General features: G+C 30.8%; 1 protein-coding gene across 2 annotated transcripts in view; it reads right to left on the bottom strand.

The window, feature by feature from the left end:
• LOC126888265 (uncharacterized) overlaps positions 1-20,099 on the bottom strand; it is a 183,656-nt gene that overhangs the window by 51,495 nt on the left and 112,062 nt on the right. The window contains exon 3 of one of the 2 annotated variants that reach the window (XM_050656371.1): positions 15,824-15,940. The exons of the other annotated variant lie outside the window; for it this stretch is intronic. Within the exon in view, the coding sequence (XP_050512328.1) occupies positions 15,824-15,940 (117 nt within the window). The remainder of the gene's footprint in view (positions 1-15,823; positions 15,941-20,099) is intronic. 2 annotated transcript variants of the gene reach the window in all.

Raw genomic sequence — 20,099 nt, 5'->3', positions numbered from 1 at the left:
TACAAAATTGAAATAAAGGAAAATGCTGAACCATATGCTATTTCTGTACCAAGAACTGTTCCAGTTCCATTGAGAGACCAAGTAAAGGAAGCTTAGGAAGAAATGCAGAGAAATGGTGTCATTGTTCCTTTAGATCATGCGACCGAATGGTGTGCCCCAATGGTAGTAAACATAAAGAAAGGAGGAAAAGGGGTCCGTATCTGTGTCGATCTGTCAAGATTAAATAAAAGTGTCAAACGTCAGTTTCACCCAATTCCCGTAGTAGAGCTACAACTTGCAGAGATTAGAGGGGCTAAATACTTTAGCAAACTTGATGCAAATCATGGATTCTGGCAACTTAATTTAGCCGAAGAATCAAGAGACTACACAACCTTTTTAACCCCATTTGGAAGATTTAAATTCCAGAAATTACCTTTCGGCATTACATCGGCACCAGAGGAATTCCAGAAAAGAATGTCACGAGTCCTTGAAGGAGCAAAAAATACTCTAGTCCATATGGATGATGTGCTGGTTTGGGGAAACACAAAAGAGGAACACGATGACCGCCTAAGAGAAGTGCTCGAGAGAATCAAAAAAGCACGTATAACCTTGAATAAGGGCAAAACTGAATTCTGTAAGCAGAAAATCGATTTCTTGGGATTTGTTTTTTTTTGCAGAAATTGCTTGAAAATAAATCAAATAATAATATTTGAGTTATCCTCCCTCTCAAAAAGGTCCGGAACATTGTTTAAATAATCAAAATGTCAAAAAATTAAGGAAAAATTCGATTTTTTTCTTGGTTTTTTGATTATAACTTTAAAAGTATTCATTTCCGAGAAAAGTGGTACTAACATAAAAGTTGCGTAATTAAATTTCCTATAATACAGAATTGGTTAAAAATTTAAAAAATAGTCACCCTTGTTGCAAAATATCAATAATTGTGAAAAAAACATACAAAAACAAGTATTCGTATTTTACGTTTTTCAACCATTTATGCTACACTTAGGACCTTAATATTTCATCCTGAAAAACTTTATGATACAGTAAAACAATACTGTAAATTTCATTAAGATCAGTTTAACAGATTTTGCAAAATAAATTTTGCAATCCGGCTTTCGTAAAAAAAATTCATTTTTTCAAAATGTTACAGGACTGAAAATAAAGCAGATAGCAAGTTGAAAATTTTTTTGCATATAGAAGTGTACTGTACCTTTCATTTGCAATTTTGAAAAATTAAAATCGGTTAACACCACGGCGTCAGGAATTTTTTTTAAATAAACGTTAATTATTGGTGCTACGCACAGGACAGCGGATAGTTTGCTCTGATTGGACATTCCAATGACCTTTGATAATGATTGATACATTTTAATTTTTATTACATTTCGATATAAATAAATAAATTTGTTTATTGCAAAATAAAAACACCTACTCTATCTTTTGAAATAACACTTTTATTAGCAAAAACTTTCTTTGTTCATATATTTTAACTTAAATAATAAAAGTTTATTATTTTTAAACATATGCAATTGTTTAAACAATATTTCACAAACAATAATAAAATTAGTTTGATTTTTGTGGAATTAAAATATTAAAATACAATAAAATATAGAGTAAGAAAATAATATATTATATAAAGATTGGAAGAAATTTTGGTGGAAATCAACTTGTGTGAATCGAACACCGCTGTCCTGCGCGTAGCACCAAAAATTATTTTTTATTACAAAAATTTTCTGACGCCGTGATAATTAATCGATTTTTGATTTTGAAAATTGCAAATGAAAGGTACAGTAAACTTCTATAAGCAAAAAAAAAATTTAACTTGCTATCTGCTTTATTTTCGATCCTGTAACATTTTGAAAAAATGAATTTTTTTTGCGAAAGCTGGATTGCAAAATTTATTTTGCAAAATCTATTAAACCGGTCTTAAAGAAATTTACAGTATTGTTTTACTGTATCATAAAGTTTTTCTGGGTGAAATATGAAGGTCCTAAGTGTAGCATAAATGGTTGAAAAACGTAAAATGCGAATACTTGTTTTTGTATGGTTTTTTCGCAAATATTGCTATTTTGCAACTAGGGTGACTATTTTTTAAACTTTTAACCAATTCTATATTGTAGGAAATTTAATTACTCAACTTTTATGTTAGTACAACTTTTCTCGTAAATGAATACTTTTAAAGTTATAATCAAAAAACGATGAAAAAATTGAATTTTTCCTTCAATTTTTGACATTTTGATTATTTAAACAATGTTCCGGACCTTTTTGAGAGGGAGGATAACTCAAATATTATTATTTGATTTATTTTCAAGCAATTTCTGCAAGAAAATTTGAGTCACCTCTCAACGTCCATCTCAAAACAGATGCGCCCTGGACTAGACCCCTGCCGATGGATATCGGTTTGGTTGATATTTACATACTACCTACTAGATAAAACTGAGCTACAAACCTATTATTTTTATTTATTGTGATTGTCTACCTTTAGATATTTGTCTTGCACGATGTTGCCGGACTTCAATTTACATATCAAAATGTATTTTCGTTTTTTGGTCAAACGGCTGAATTTAGAAAAAAAATTTATAAGACTTTTTTGCTCTACATTGTGCCTTCTATCTATACCTTTAAGGAACACACTATTTTCGGGGATACCCTTTATACAGTGAAGCAAATAAACATGAGTAAATATTTTCTAAAGTTGTTGGTACACAATACAGATGTTGCTAGTACGTACAAGCAAAAGATTGGATAAGAACCCAACGTATTTTCTTAGATGAGAATGTTTAAAACTATTTCAACTATAATAGATAGATTTTCCTTTTGCGCCTTTTTTTTTCAAAATATATGTTATTGTCCGGAGCAGAGAGCTGCGTCAATATTATGAGTATATCAGTATCATTACCAATTATTACAATGGTCTTGTTAGTTTCATATGTATGTTCGTCAAGAGCTATCGTGATGTGAAATTTTTGTTTTATGAATAAGATCGTGTTTTCAACCAATTTAATTTCTGGGCCTGAGCTAATTATTATTGTATATTTATATAAATAATATTCTTTAATTAGTAAAATATAAGTAATTCTTACGAGAAATTATAGTAAATTTAAAGCAAGTAATAGCAATTAAACTGCAAATTTTTTCAACATGTTTCAAATTGGGATTCCATTCTAAAAAATAAAACGAAGCTATTCTCACCTTCACATTTGTTGGCGGTGGTTCTTTTTTTGGTAGAAGTTGGCGGACTTTTTATTTTTTTTACTGCATATGCAATCTATAAACTGGATCGTAAAATATAGACTTTCTTAAACAACTTATTCAATTTTCCGCTCTTAATGTTTATAAAAAATGGAAATATGATTTATTGAAAAAAAATTCTAACTTGATTTCTATTAGTCATATAAAATCCATTTTATTATTTTAATGTGTATCTTTTCACCAGATTTTCAGTGAGCCTACATACGAGCGTGTAACGTAAAAACTGTCAAAGTTATTCTAATTGTTTATAACCTAAAAAGTAGGGTCTTTTTCAGGCGGTTTTTTTAACAACAATTTTGATTAAATCTTAAAACATTTTCAATGCATCTTAAAACTAAAGTCTCAAATAATCGATTGCGATTTGTAAAATATCTCTAGAGTCACTGTTAAGGCAAGAACAGTTGTTTAAACAATTGCTGTCTGGGATAAACAAATTGAATAACTTATAAACTATTTGGTCGATCTGGTTGAAATTTAGCTCACTAAAATAACCCATTAATTGGCATAATTTAAAGTAGTAAAAGTAAATATCGTTGTGCAAAAAATACAGTTATTAATATTTAAAAATTAGTGCAAAAATGAGAGTTTATTACAATTATCTCGGTCAATTGTTTATATATTGCAATATGTGTCACACCAAATTGAAGAACTTTTTAAGGTCTACAATTTTTATTTGAAACATGTTTCTCTAAAATGGATAAGAAACGTTTTAAAGTCAAAAAACTTAGTTTTTCATTTTTTGTAATTGTCTTAAAAAAAGAAGAAGAAAAAGAAGAAAAATTAGCTGTACGTCTTCACGGAATTATCATCATTTATACCTCATCTACCGCTTAAAACCTTCAAAACCCTGCTTAACATTTTTACGTGAAATCGATGATTTTTTTCTCTATTAACTGGTGTATGTGTCGATTGACTTCATGAATAGACCATTTTTTTATAAGCTACATTTTTGCTAAAAATATTTTTTTGATATTTTATTCGATAAAAATTTTTGAGTTATTTGCGAATCACCGCCTAAAAACGTGTTATTTTTGGTGAAAAATAAACTATTTCACTCGCAATAACTCGAAAAATATTCAACAAAAGTTGTAGTCCACAGTACACCGTCCTTTTTGGAAGATGATTAGAACAGTCTTATAAATGGCTTCGTTTGAGCGAGTCTATCACTTTCTGAAAAATTTTAGAGTGCAGGTTGGACGCGTTTCCGCGTCTCGCTTCATTAACATATTTACGTTGAGGGACTAACGAAACGCGGCTGTAAATTTGTCGGACAAGAGATCGACAATCTTTAAATAATTAAATATGTACCGGATGTCCCAATAAGAATGGCTCTCGGCCATATCTCAGGAACCGTTTATAGTAGAGCTTTGAAATAAAAAATTTTATAACAAAAGTTGCCTCAGGAAAAGCCTGGAAATTATTTTCATAATTGTGGGTCCACCGCTAGAGGGCGTAATTGAATATCAAAAATTAAAAAAATTTATATTTTACAAAATTTGCCTAATGAAGGGGCACTGGAAATCCGATTATTGTATTCTTCATAAAATTCTGCGCATATTTGATTTAACAAGTTTAACTCTACTTTTGCAAATAAGAGGTGGGGGTGAGTGGGAACCTTGTTATGAAAAAATGTCTGTAAGTCCGGTTCTGCTAAATCAAATTTTGAAAACTGGAACTTGTTGAAGACAGATCTTTTTCTTCAATGTAAGCGTGATAATTTTGAACCATCCTAATAAGTAATAAGCCAGCTGGGAGGCGTTATTTAATTTTTTTCAGAAATCTAGTTTTCTTTGGAAAATATTAAATACAAGTATGCATTTTTAATCATACTGTATAAAATTAGATTAAATTAGTAATAGAATAGCGAAAACCGCATGTCGATACCTTTTTTCTATCTCAAGATATCTCGAGAAACGTGTAAATTTTATACATAACTGTTACTATCACCGGTAAGCTAAGTTAATGAAAAGTAGTGTGCTGTGGAAAAAAACAAAAAAACATTTTCCAGATGTCAACGTATAAAAATATAATTAATTAAAACAACAATATAAAGAGAAACAATACTATTAAAATTAAATATAACAAAGAACAAAAAAAACTACTTAGTGACGACCTAAATATTCAAATTGTTGCCCATCATACACTACTCTAGAATACATTAAACAGAGAATACTAAACGCCATTCAAAGCATATGGAGAGCAGAAATTGAGACTGCTGTTCAATCTACTCTTGAAAGAGTAAATGTTTGCAACGAAAATGATGGGAAAAAATTTGAACATTTGTCATTTGAACATATGTCATCACTAAATAGTTGTTTTTATTTCTTTGTAATAGGGCTTTTCAACGCTTCTCATTTGTTTCGAGCCTCTGTCATATGCCGTATAATCCGTGTATAATATTAATATACGAGATATGAACGAGGCTCGAAACAAATGAGAAGCGTTGAAAAGACCTAATATACGTTGACAGCTAGAAAATGTTTCTTTGTTGTTTCCATAGCACACTACTTTTCCTAAACTTCGTTTACCGGTGACAGTAATACTTATGTTTTTAAATTTACACGTTTTGTAAGATATCTCGAGATAGAAAAAAGGTATTAACATGCGGTTTTCGCTATTCTGTTGCTAATTTTGTCTAATTTTGTAATATGGTATTTAAAATGCATGTTTGTATTTAATATTTTCCAAAGAAAACTAGATTTCTGAAAAAAATTAAATAACGCCTTCTAGCTGGCATATTACTCAGTAAGTTGGTTCGAAATCATAACTTTTACATTGACGAAAAAGATCTGTCTTCAACAAGACCAAGTTTGCAAAATTTGATTAAGCAGAACCGGACTCACAGCCAGTTTTTCATAACAAGGTTCCCACTCACCCCCACCTCTTAAAAATATACAGATAGGTCCGTGTTGACAGGGTGACACAAACTTATATTTTTTTAAATGGAACACCCTGTATATTTTTACATTTTTAGATTCTCCTCAATGTTTCCTTTCTTAAAATATATGGTTTTGTAATATTATACGAGGTAGTTTAAAAGTTAATTACGTTTTTTTGTTAATTTCGTAGCAACATCTACACCCTGTAGAATTGTAGTGATGTGACGTCAAATTTTCTATTTATATTCAAACAATTTTTAATATAGTCTACTATTGTTAATCATGAACAGTATAGCGAAATGTTTGATTTTAATATACAGAGTGGGTCTAAACTCGGAATGAGTATTTTCTGAGTTTTCTTAAATGGAACACACATGGATATTTTATGGTACTTTTTTATTTCTTAAGCATTCCCTATACCCAAGTGCTATAATTTGTAAGTTATCCGTGATTCTTTAAGCCAAACATTAATTGCAACAAAAATTACGTGAAATTTTATTAGGTAACCATGAAAATATCCAATCCAAAAAAAAATTTTTCGAAAAAAAATACATAGTCTAGCTCTAACCTGATCCTTAATTTATTAATATTGGATGATATATCCAAATACATTCGTAGTTAAGGTTGTTGGTGCTTAAAATATTAATAAAAGCATACAATATTCTACCTAGTTGGCTATGATAATAAATTTGCTAAAACATTTGGCATTATACTATTTATATAGTACCAATTAATTTGTTACCATTACTAATATTAATTTTTCTAATGAGGAACTGATTAAAACGGTTTTGTGCTAGGAGAGTATAATGAGCTACTTGCAATGAAAATTTATCATCAGCAATTCCCTGATAGACGACAACCAAAAAGAGAAACTTTTGAAGTATACTAAAACGGTTTTAACACACTAGATACTTAGATTGTAAGAACGGTTGTACTAATATGCAGATATTCAGTGACACTAAGGATTACATTTAATTTCTGTTTTTTTTTCACTTACAATAGTTTTTGTTTGATCAGATTTATCATAAACTAAGGGTCCAGTCCGTTGAAACCGTTCTTGTATATTTTTAAACGTTTCTCTTCTTAGTTGTCGTCTATCAGGGAATTTCTGATGAAAAATTCTCATTGCTAGTAGCACATTTTTGTTATACTCCACTAGCACAAAAATCTTATTAATCAGTTTCTCATTAGAAAAATTCATATTAGTAATGGTAACAAAGCAACTGGAACTATAAAAATAGTATAATGTAATTTTTTTAAGGAAATTTAGTGTCATAGCCGACTATGTAGAATATTGTATGTTTTTATTAATATTTTTTTGCTCCAACAATCTTAACTACGAATTTATTTGAATATCTCATCCAATATTAATAAATTAAGGATCAGGCTACATTAGGATGTATTTTTCTTTTCAAAAAATTTTTTTTGATTAAATATTTTCACGGCCACCTAATAAAATTTCACGTAATTTTTCTTGCAATTAATGTTTGGCTTAAAGAATCACGAATAACTTACAAATTAGAGCACTTAGGTATAGGGAATGCTTAAGAAATAAAAATGTACCATAAAATATCATTTCAATGCAATACTAAAATACAGGGTGTTCCATTTAAGAAAACTAAGAAAATACTCATTCCGTGTTTCGACCAACCCTGTATACTAAAATTTAACATTTCGCTATATTGTTCATGTTAAACAATAGTAGACTATATTAAAAATCGTTTGAACATAAAATAAAATTTGATGTCAAAGCACTACAACTCTACAGGGTGTAAATATTGCTACGAAATTAACAAAATAACGTAATTATCTTTTAAACCACCTCGTATAATATTACAAAACTATATATTTTAAGAATGGAAACATTGAGGAGAATCCAAAAATGTAAAAATATACAGGGTGTCCAGAAACTCTACCGACAAACGAAGACAGGAGATTCTTCAGATAATTTTAAGAGAATTTAGCTCAATTCGCCTAGTCCGAAAATGCTTCCTAAGGGAGCTAGGGCTCTTTGAAGATGGCTTCTTGTAATTAGTTTTTCTTAAATACCTCCAGAGCGCTTTAATTTAGAAAAACGAAAATCGGTACGTATATTTATCTTCCATAGATAAATCGATTCCATCCATTGCCAATTTCTAGTACCGATCAGAGGCGTCCGTTTTGGGTAGGGCAACGGTTATTTTATCACATAACTTTTTTGTCTTTAATTTTTAAGCATTTTTCACACTGGATTATTAAATTGTGAAGTATTCTAGTACTAAAAGGTACTCTTGGTTTAAGTCCGTAGGACACACGGTTTTCTAGAAAAATCGAATAGAAAATTTTTCGATTTTTAAAATTGAATAAAAATTGAAAAAATTTTCAAAAAAAAACGGTGTATTATATTAACTTAAAGCAAGAGTAAGTTTCAGTACTAGAATACCTCATAACTTAATAATCTAGAGTCAAAAATGCTTAAAAATTAAGGAAAAAATGTTATGCGATAAAATAACCGTTGACCTACCCAAAACTGATGCATATGTTCCGTACTAGAAATTCGCAGTTAATGAAATCGATTTATTTCTGAAATATAAATAAACGTACCAGTTTTCAGATCTCTCAATAGTTTTTTTTTTGAATTTTTTTTTGGAAATTCAAAAAAAGAAAAATTTTCAAATCGATTTTTCTAGAAAACGGTGTATCCTATCGACCTAAAACAAGAGTACCTTTTAGCTGTAGAATATCTCAAAATTTAATAATACAGAGTCAAAAATGCTTGAAAATTAAAGATAAAAGAGTTACGCGATAAAATAACTGTTGCCCTACCCAAAACGGACGCCTATGACCGGTACTAGAAATTCGCAATACATAAAGTCGATTTATCCTGGAAGGTAAATATGTGTACCAATTTTCATTTTTCTCAATAGAAGCGTTCTGGAGTTATTTAAGAAAAACTACTTACAACACGCCATCTTCAAAGAGCTCTAGCTCCTTTAGGAAGCATTTTCGGACTAGGTGAATTGGGTTAAAATATCTTAAAATTATCTGAGGAATCTCCTGTCTTCGTTTGTCGGTAGAGTTTCTGGACACCCTGTATAGGGTGTTCCATTTAAAAAAACATAAGTTTGTGTCATCCTGTTAATACGCACGCCCCTGTATATTTAAAAATATTTTTAAATTATGGTCGTATCAGTGCCCCAACTTTTACCTAAATAACTTTTTTTCGCATCTCTTACGACAAACGAGTAATTGGACTTTGTCATACTAATGCCCCACCCTGTATATTAATATCTATATATATAAAAGAAAGTCGAGTTATGTTAGTTACACCGTTAATAACTCATCGAGAACGGCTCATCAGAATTTTATGAAATTTTACACGTGTATTCTACCGGACTGGGAATAGGCATAACTCTGAATTCATGCCCGTACGTCATAAGGGGGCTTGCCCCCCGATATATTTTTTTAATTTTTTGACAAACCATTTTTTCTTAATTTTGTATGATGTAGAAGCAAAAGATACATACAATCCTAAATTTTCACTTTTTTATCTTCAACCGTTATTTTTTAATAGCCATTTAAATATTTTACATCTATATATTTATATAAAAGAAAGTCGAGTTACGTTAGTTACACCGTTAATAACTCGAGAACGGCTCATCATAATTTTATGAAATTTTACACGTGTATTCTACCGGACTGGGAATAGGCATAACTCTGAATTCATTCCCGTACGTCATAAGGGGGCTTGCCCTCCCTGATATATTTTTTTAATTTTTTGACAAACCGTTTTTTCTTAATTTTGTATGATGTACAAGCAAAAGATACATACAATCCTAAATTTTCATTTTTTTATCTTCAACCGTTATTTTTTAATAGCCATTTAAATATTTTCCATCTTTGTTGCCATACTTCTCCGAAACGAATTGACCGATTTTTATGAAATTTGGCAGGTAGACTCCCTTCTATTCCGAACAAAACGCTGCTATTTTTTCTTCTCTAGCGCAGTCCGTTTCCGAAATAGCGAACCGTAAGCCGTAGCAAAATTCTGAGCACAAAAGAAGAACGAATGGGAAATTTCATAAAAGAAAAGTGCAACAGATTAACTTTTGGACTCAAATTGGATAAAATATGAATTTTTTAATTTTACGAATTTTCAAAAAATCTTACTTTCGCGTGGGCAAACCATCCAGTTTATTTATGTTTATTAAATGAACTAACGAAAAATATCATGTACACTATTGCATGTATTAAATGATTGATAAAATTTTTTGTTATTGTGATAATTAATTAATATTTAGAATTTTAACCTTTAACTACCCGCACATCAAAATATAACATAACTACACGCGTGGCGTACTTTATACGCCACAAGAAAATATACTTAAAAACAGCGTGTTTAAAATATACTATTTGTTTGTTATAAACCTTACTCGGCGTCAGCGGATACTTGGAGTTCCTTCTCAGTAAGCAAATTGGGATATATAATTGGAATCTGATTCCATGATAAATAAAATTGCTAATATTTTTTTAAAACGATATTTTTTACCTGAGAAAAAGTATTATTAAACTGTAAAAGTATTATTACGGAAACTGTAAATTACGATCTTCCTAGAATGCCGATTATAACGAAACTAAATCCAGTGTAAAGCACATTCCAGTGATAGGTTAGATAAATAAACAAAGACAAAAATTAAATTTTTAAATACATTTGTAGTAGAATTCTTATATGTGGCGTACAAAAATACGCCAGCGCGTGTAGTTAAAGTTTAAGGTATGAATTAAAATAATAAAATTTATTTTACTTTAAAACCTAAACAGTTTTTCCATTCTCTTAGGCCAAAAATATTTAGCTACCTACTACATTCTCATATTTTGACGTTTATTTGTGTCAGTCGAAATGATTTGTAAATTTTGAGGTTAATGCCCCTTAATGCTAACAACCATATTGTCATCGAGAAAACTCAGTTGCCTCAATTATCTCAATATAATACAATGTATGTATTGATGTATCTAAATCTATATATTGTATGTTCCCTATGTCCAGCTGAACGATTTACGTACTGTACACGTGGAATATCATATAATTTGTCATATAATGTATCTTTCTTATGTATTTTACCCTCGGAGATCGCTGGGAAAATTTACACTCAAAATAACAAAATCCAGTTTGGCAACACTGTGTGAATGTTGATAGTATCATATCCCTTTTAAGATAAACAAAACTGTAATTTAGTCCAGACAAATTAATATATTTTTGGCCAGCAAAAATGAGATTTTTCAATCAAATACTGTTTCAAATATGATGTGCAAAATAATTTTTAATTGTTTTGTCATTAAAGTAGAAAAAAATTTAAATTCCACTCATTAAACTGTTATCGTCCAGTTATTGTCTTAATTATTTTAACTTTTAATAAGTGTCGACTAATTCTGAATGATTAATAAGTTGTTAAAACATTTTATCTGTAGCGGCTTCTGGAATGCCTTAAAACTATCGAATTTCATTCGATCATACTTACAAATTTTGCATTATTGTGAAAAAATATTTGGACATATAATTTTCTTTTTTATTCGAGGAAATTGCATTTCGATCAATTTTCATGTCTAGCAATTCATTTTCGAGCAGTTGATTTTGAGTAATTGATTTTTAGCCATTGCGTTCAAGCAACTGATCTAGAATCAAAATTATGACAGATTATCTAATTATGACACACTATCTAAGGTGCAACGAAGTTCACCGGGTCAGCTAGTATATAATATAATAAGGATTGTCGATATCTTGGCCGAAAAATTTACAGCCGCGTTTCGTAGTTCGACAACATAAATATGTTAATGCCGCAGCACGCGCAAAGGCGTCCAATATGCACTCTGAAATTTTTCAGAAAGTGGTAGACTCGCTCAAACGAAGCAGTTAAAACCATTTTAAGACTTTTGTAATCATCTTCCAAAACGGACGATGTAACTATTGCTTATAATTAGTCAATTTAACCGTTTCCAGACTTATTTTAAACACATGTTTTTCACTCCCCCCAAGTGGAGGGTAAGTAGAACCAAAATCCAAATTGTCAAGCAAATCCGTCGTGACGCTGATAATTACACTCCAAAACGGTAATTTACTGGGCTATCAGTGTGTTCATGCACTGTTTATGACAACTTACATTTTCCATATTTATTGGTACAGAATAAAAAAGAACAAAAATTAATAAATTATTACAATAGTTCATAGTATTATTGATGAGAGGAACAACTTTCTTCGTGTACTACTCGAATAAGAGAATATACAGGGTGTCCAGAAACTCTACCGACAAACGAAGACAGGAGATTCCTCAGATAATTTTAGGATAATTTAACCCAATTCACCTAGTCCGAAAATACTTCCTAAGGAAGCTACAGCTCTTTGAAGATGGCGTCATGTAATTAGTTTTTCTTAAATACCTCCAGAACACTTCTATTTAGAAAAACGAAAATTGGTGTACACATTTACTTTCCAGAAATAAATCGATTCCATCCATTACGAATTTCAAGTACCGGTCATAGGCGTTCTTTTTGGGTAGGGCAACGGTTATTTTATCGCCTAACTTTTTTGTCTTTAATTTTTAAGCATTTTTGACTCTGAATTATTAAATTGTGAGGTATTCTAGTACTAAAAGGTACTCTTACTTTAAGTCGATAGGATACACCGTTTTCTAGAAAAATCGATTTGAAAATTTTTCGTTCTTTGAATTTCAAGAAAGAAGATTCACAAAAAATTATTTAGAAAGATGAAAACTGGTACATTTATTTATATTCCAGAGATTAATCCATTTCATTAATGGCGCATTTCTAGTTCCGGTCATAGGCGTCCGTTTTGGGTAGGTCAACAGTCATTTTATAGCATAACTTTATTATCTTTAATTTTTAAGTATTTTTGACACTAGATTATTCAATTATGAGATATTCGAGTACTAAAAGTTACTCTTGCTTTAAGTTGGTAAAATACATCGTTTTTTTTTAATTTTTTTCAACTTTTTTTTTTCATATTCCCAGAACCAAAAACTTTCAAATCGATTTTTCTAGAAAACGGTGTGTCCTACCGACTTAAAGTAAGAGTACCTTTTAGTACTAGAATACCTCACAATTTAATAATCCAGTATCAAAAATGCTTAAAAGTTAAAGACAAAAAAGTTATGCGATAAAATAACCGTTGCCCCACCCAAAACGGACGCCTATGACCGGTACTAGAAATTCGCAATGGATGGAATCGACTCATTTCTGGAAAGTAAATATGTATACAAATTTTCGTTTTTCTAAATAGAAGCGTTCTGGACGTATTTAAGAAAAACTAATTACATGGCGCCATCTTCAAAGAGCTCTAGCTCCCTTAGGAAGCATTTTCGGACTAAGTGAATTGGGTTAAATTGTCTTAAAATTATCTGAGGAATCTCCTGTCTTCGTTTGTCGGTAGAGTTTCTGGACACCCTGTATATCTACAATTTTATTAATATATATCTATCTGATGGACAACTTTATTTTCAATACTGCACTTTTTAAAAAACGTTGCGTATGCACTGATGCCTATAATAATATAAAAATTACAAAAAGAGACTAAGTTTTCACTCTAATGGCATATAAAACAACATAATGCTATTCTACATCCCACCAGAATGAAAACAATGAGAACCTTCTCTGGTTACACCTCCGAGGCTTCTACAATTTGCAAGCCATACGGATGCTGAGACTAAGGAAGATGAGGGAATTCTACAATTTACAATTCACGTCCCATCTGCTCAGCGCGGTAAAGTTCCAACGAGAATAGTTCCCTTCATACTTCACACAGAATAAATGTAAATAAAAAATGAATAACCATTTTCAATTTCGTTGCAAAACGAAAAAACACAGCCGAACCATATTCTAGTCCAATCAGAGAGTGCTGCAAGCACCCCTACCGGTTTCGAAACTTATTAGTCTCTCATCAGGAGGCACATATGCTGCTCTCCCTGATCCAACCAAAACAGACCCCAGCGTGCAGTCCCGGATTGCAACGAACGAAATGGCATAGATGCCCTAGCGGCAACTGCTAGCAAAAAGACTAAGTTTTCACTCTAATGGCATATAAAACAACATAATGCTATTCTACATCCCACCAGAATGAAAACAATGAGAACCTTCTCTGGTTACACCTCCGAGGCTTCTACAATTTGCAAGCCATACGGATGCTGAGACTAAGGAAGATGAGGGAATTCTACAATTTACAATTCACGTCCCATTTGCTCAGCGCGGTAAAGTTCCAACGAGAATAGTTCCCTTCATACTCCACACAGAGTAAATGTAAATAAAAAATGAATAACCATTTGCAACGAAATTGATTCTGTAAATTCTGTAGATTCTGAAATTGGTTCGGCTGTGTTTTTTCGTTTTGCAACGAAATTGAAAATGGTTATTCATTTTTTATTTACATTTACTCTGTGTGGAGTATGAAGGGAACTATTCTCGTTGGAACTTTACCGCGCTGAGCAGATGGGACGTGAATTGTAAATTGTAGAATTCCCTCATCTTCCTTAGTCTCAGCATCCGTATGGCTTGCAAATTGTAGAAGCCTCCGGGGTGTAACCAGAGAAGGTTCTCATTGTTTTCATTCTGGTGGGATGTAGAATAGCATTATGTTGTTTTATATGCCATTAGAGTGAAAACTTAGTCTTTTTGCTAGCAGTTGCCGCTAGGGCATCTATGCCATTTCGTTCGTTGCAATCCGGGACTGCACGCTGGGGTCTGTTTTGGTTGGATCAGGGAGAGCAGCATATGTGCCTCCTGATGAGAGACTAATAAGTTTCGAAACCGGTAGGGGTGCTTGCAGCACTCTCTGATTGGACTAGAATATGGTTCGGCTGTGTTTTTTCGTTTTGCAACGAAATTGAAAATGGTTATTCATTTTTTATAAAAATTACACATTTTTACATATCCTAGACGATAAGATGGAGCCTCTGAGATATTGGGGCCCCCCGCAAGCTTCAAGACTCAAACATATAATCCATCTTCTGTATAATAGAGAAGTTCCTGTAGAATAGATGGACAACTTACAGAATCTATAGACATAGGCAGCGGAATAAGGCAGGGGACTCATTGAGCCCAATTCTCTTCAATTTAATCATGAATGAAATCGCCAACAGCATCAACAAAGGAAGAGGATACAGAGTGGGAAACAAAGAAGTAAAAATACTCTGTTATGAAGACGACGCAGTATTGATAGCCCGTGCTACGTGGGCCTCTGTTACGCCTCTGAAAACTACTACCGATAATTGTATCGAAATACTAAATGTAAAGAGAAACCCCATTTCTAGATTTACAAATATTGTTCTGAAATTCGGCAAATTGCAATTCTCAAATCTTTCAATGGTCACGTACAAAGCAATATAGTTTATTGCCGTTACCATAAAAATTCGTGAGACCGAAAAAGATTAAGTTTATAGATATAAGATGATTCACTTGTAGAACATGGCTATTTAAAAATTTACGTTCTTAAATTTAAACACCCAACGTAAAGTAATACACCAATAACAGATTTTTACATAATATCAGACGACAAGAAGATGGGGCCCCCATCAATTGGAGCCCCCCCCCCCGGTGCTGCAGGTGCCACTGTTACACCCCTGCCCATAAGCTAAGAAAGGTACATGTGTGACTACTGGCGTGGCGCTTACTGTATATCCATAATGAATAGTTAATAACCAAAATATATAAAAATATTATTGAATAATTACCATATGGAAGCTGCCTATCTCCCAGTCTGTAGGTTGATTTGGTTGTAGTTCCATCCAGTCATATTTCTTTTTATGATCTTTGCTATTATTCCCAAGAGTGCTGCCTGTAAAAAATCCCTGCAACAAAATAAAGTAATGTTTTCGATTTTGTATTTCTATATTATATAGTCCAGGGCGCATAGGTTTTGAGATGGACGTTGAGAGATGACTCAAATTTTTTTGCAGAAATTGCTTGAAAATAACTCAAATAATAATATTTGAGTTATCCTCCCACTCAAAATGGTCAGTGTTTAAATAATTAAAATGTCAAAATATGAAGGAAAAATTCGATTTTTTATTGGTTTTTTGATTATAACTTTAAAACTATTCATTTCTGAGAAAAGTTGTACTGACATAAACGTTGCGTAATTAAATTTCCTACAATAAAGAAATGGCAAAAAAATTAAAAAATAGTCACCCCTGTTGCAAAATAGAAATAATTTCGAAAAAAACTATACAAAAACAAGTATTCGCATTTTCCGTTTTTCAACCATTTACGCTACACTTAGGACTTTCATATTTTACCCAGAAAACCTTTATCATATACTAAAACAATACTGTAAATTTTATTAAGATCGGTTTAAAATATTTTGCAAAATAAATTTTGCAATCCAGCTTTCGCAAAAAAAAATTCATTTTTTTTAATGTTGCAGGACTGAAAATAAAGCAGATAGCAAGTTGATTTTTTTTTCTTATAGAAGTATACTATACCTGTCATTTGCAATTTGCAAAATTAAAATAGATTAATTACCACGGCGTCAGAAAATTTTTTAAATAAACATTAATTTTTGGTGCTACGAGCAGGATAGCGGTGTTCGATTCACACAAGTTGATTTCCACCAAAAATTCGTCCAATCTTCATCTAATATATTATTTTTTTACTCTATATTTTGTTGTATTTTAATATTTTAATTCCACAAAAATTAAACTAATTTTACTATTGTTTGTGAAATTTTGATTAAATAATTGCATATGTTATAAATAATAAACTTTTATTCTCTAAGTTAAAATATATGAACAAAGAAAGTGTTTGCCAAAAAAAGTGTTATTTCAAAAGATAGAGTATGTGTTTTTATTTTGCAATAAACCAATTTATATCGAAATGTAATAAAAATTAAAATGTATCAATCATTATCAAAGGTCATTGGAATGCCCAATCAGAGCAAACTATCCTCTGTCCTGCGCGTACCACCAATAATTAATGTTAATTTAAAAAAATTCCTGACGCCGTGGTAGTTAATCGATTTTAATTTTGCAAATTGCAAATGAAAGGTACAGTAAACTTCTATAGGCAAAAAATATTCAACTTACTGTCTGCTGTATTTTCAGCCCTGTAACATTTTGAAAAAATGAATTTTTTTGCGAAAGCTGGATTGCAAAATTTATTTTGCAAAATCTATTAAACCGACCTTAATGAAATTTGCAGTACTGTTTTACTGTATCATAAAGTTTTTCTGGGTGAAATATGAAGGTCCTAAGTTTAGCATAAATTGTTGAAAAACGTAAAATGCGAATACTTGTTTTTGTATGGTTGTTTCGCAATTATTGCTATTTTGCAACAAGCGTGACTATTTTTTAAATCTTTAGCCAATTTTATATTGTAGAAAATTTAATTACACAACTAATTACAATACTTTTAAAGTTATAATCAAAAATCGAAGAAAAAAATCGAATTTATCCTTCATTTATTGACATTTTGATTATTTAAACAATGTTCCGGACCTTTTTGAGAGGGAGGATAACTTAAATGTTATTATTTGAGTTATTTTCAAGCAATTTCTGCAAAAAAATTTGAGTCACCTCTCAACGTCCAAATGTACTAATATTTTTACAGATGCGCCCTGGTCTAATAATAGACCGATCAAATAAAATTACAATACATGTAAATCAAAATGTAATTCGTATGGGTTGGAATAAATTTTTTATCAAAGTTTAGGTCAAAACAAAAGATATTTTCAAGAAAGTATATGATTCATATGAGGGGATCATTGTTTAAATAAGTAAAAAATTGGTATTTTTTGCTCAAGATTTATTTTTTAACTGCTGCGTTAATAATGCCTGGTTGCACCAACAGATCTTAAGCTCCAGCTTAGCTAAGCTCTACTTATAGATAGGGCCTCCTTGAGTTTCACTTACGTTGCACCATAATTTTAGATTCTTACCTTATCATCAATTATATCTATTATTATATTATGGTATTCTTATTGTAATATATTATAATTATATTATATTAATTCTTGTGATATTCTCGACTTAAGCTTAAGATCTGTTGGTGCAACCGGGCATTAATGTTTTTATTAAGGTTTTCACATTTTTGTTCTGCAATGCTGAAAAAACAATCTTTTATACAGGGTGTCCAGAAACTCTACCGACAAACGAAGAAAGGAGATTCCTCAGATAATTTTAAAAAAATTTAACCCAATTTATCTAGTCCGAAAATGCTTCCTAAAGGAGCTAGAGCTATTTGAAGATGGCGTCTGGTAATTAGTTTTTCTTAAATATCTCCAGAACGCTTCTATTTAGAAGAACGAAAATTGGTACACATATGTATCTTCCAGGGATAAATCGATTCCATTAATCTCAAATTTCTAGTACCGGTCATAGGCGTCCGTTTTGGGTAGGGCAACAGTTATATTATCGCATAACTTTTTTGTTTTCAATTTTTAAGCATTTTTGAGTCTAGATTATTAAAAGGTATCATAGTACTCTTACTTTAAGTTGATAGGATACACCGTTTTCGAGAAAAATCGATTTGAAAATTTTTCGTTGTTTGAATATCAAAAAAAATTTCAATAAAAAAACTATTTAAAAAAACGAAAATTGGTACATTTATTTATATTCCAGAGATAAATCGATTTTATTAATCGTGAATTTCTAGTACCGGTCATATGCGTCCGTTTTAGGTAGGTCAACAGTTATTTTATCGTATACCTTTTTTGTCTTTAATTTTTAAGAATTTTTGACACTAGATTATTAAATTATGAGGTATTCTAGTACTAAAAGTTACTCTTGCTTGAAGTTGCTAAATTACACCGTTTCTTTTTTAAATTTTTCACTTTTTTTTTTTCAAATTCAGGAAACGAAAAATTTTCAAATCGATTTTTCTAGATAATGTGTCCTACCGACTTAAAGCAACAGTACCTTTTATTACTAGAATACCTCACAATTTATTAATCCAGTATAAAAAGTGCTTAAAAGTTAAAGACAAAAAAGTTATGGGACAAAATAACGATTGCCCCACCCAAAACGGACGCCTATGACTGGTACTAGAAATTCACCATGGATGGAATCGATTTATTTCTGGAAGATAAATATGTGTACAAATTTTTGTTTTTCTAATTAAAAGCGTTCTGAAGGTATTTAAGAAAAACTAATTACAAGATGCCATCTTCAAAGGGCTCTAGCTCCCTTTTTTTTTTCTAGCATTTCTAATGTTACACACTATCACATTTTTATTCACCTTTTAAACATTCTTTGTCGGCATTGTAATATTACAGCTTACACACCGATTCTCTCGGTAGACCACAAATTATAGTAGAAGCACGACGGTAGACCGCATAGTAGCACTCATTTTTAAACGCTTTTATTTAGTTCAATAGTTTGCGTCAAATCTTTAGACGTTAATTTGAGTGCCTTTTCTCCAATGCAAATGAATGAAAATTTGCAGACATATGCATTCGGTGGAACAATATACGAATAATCAATAAAAAATTTTTTAATGTTTATTAATTGTTTAAATAAAAAAAAACGATTTTAATGGAAAATGCTTAAATTCTCTTGTTTTTTACAATGTAAAAACTTGAAACTTTTACCTGTTGTAGCTAATGATATGAACTATACATAATTTTACTTTTTACGTTAATTGTTTACGTTATGCTTCATAAATAAACAATAAAGTTTCAAATTTTTTGCCGATTCCGACTACTTTTAATGTTAGTATATCATATGTTTTATACATATTTTAATAAACATGACGATATATTTTAATGTTTGAAAAGTGTAAGACTAAAAAGTAAAAAATAAAAAAATATGAAGAAAAATTTTTTAAGAAACGCTTTTCTTTAGTTACGAGTGACTAAAATTAAAAATATTATAAAAAAATCAACTAAAAAGCAAAAAATAAAAAACATAATAAAACATATTCGTTAAAGAAAAGCCTGGAGCGAAAACCGTTTATTCGATGAAGACGCGCCACGCTTTTCTTTGACGAATGTGTTAGATATTTTCATTTTTTTTT

The sequence above is a fragment of the Diabrotica virgifera genome, chromosome 7, assembly GCF_917563875.1.
Source record: "Diabrotica virgifera virgifera chromosome 7, PGI_DIABVI_V3a".
In the NCBI taxonomy this organism is placed as follows: domain Eukaryota; kingdom Metazoa; phylum Arthropoda; class Insecta; order Coleoptera; family Chrysomelidae; genus Diabrotica; species Diabrotica virgifera.
Note: the sequence above shows the minus strand (reverse complement) of the source record. Positions and strands in the feature narration are given on the sequence as shown.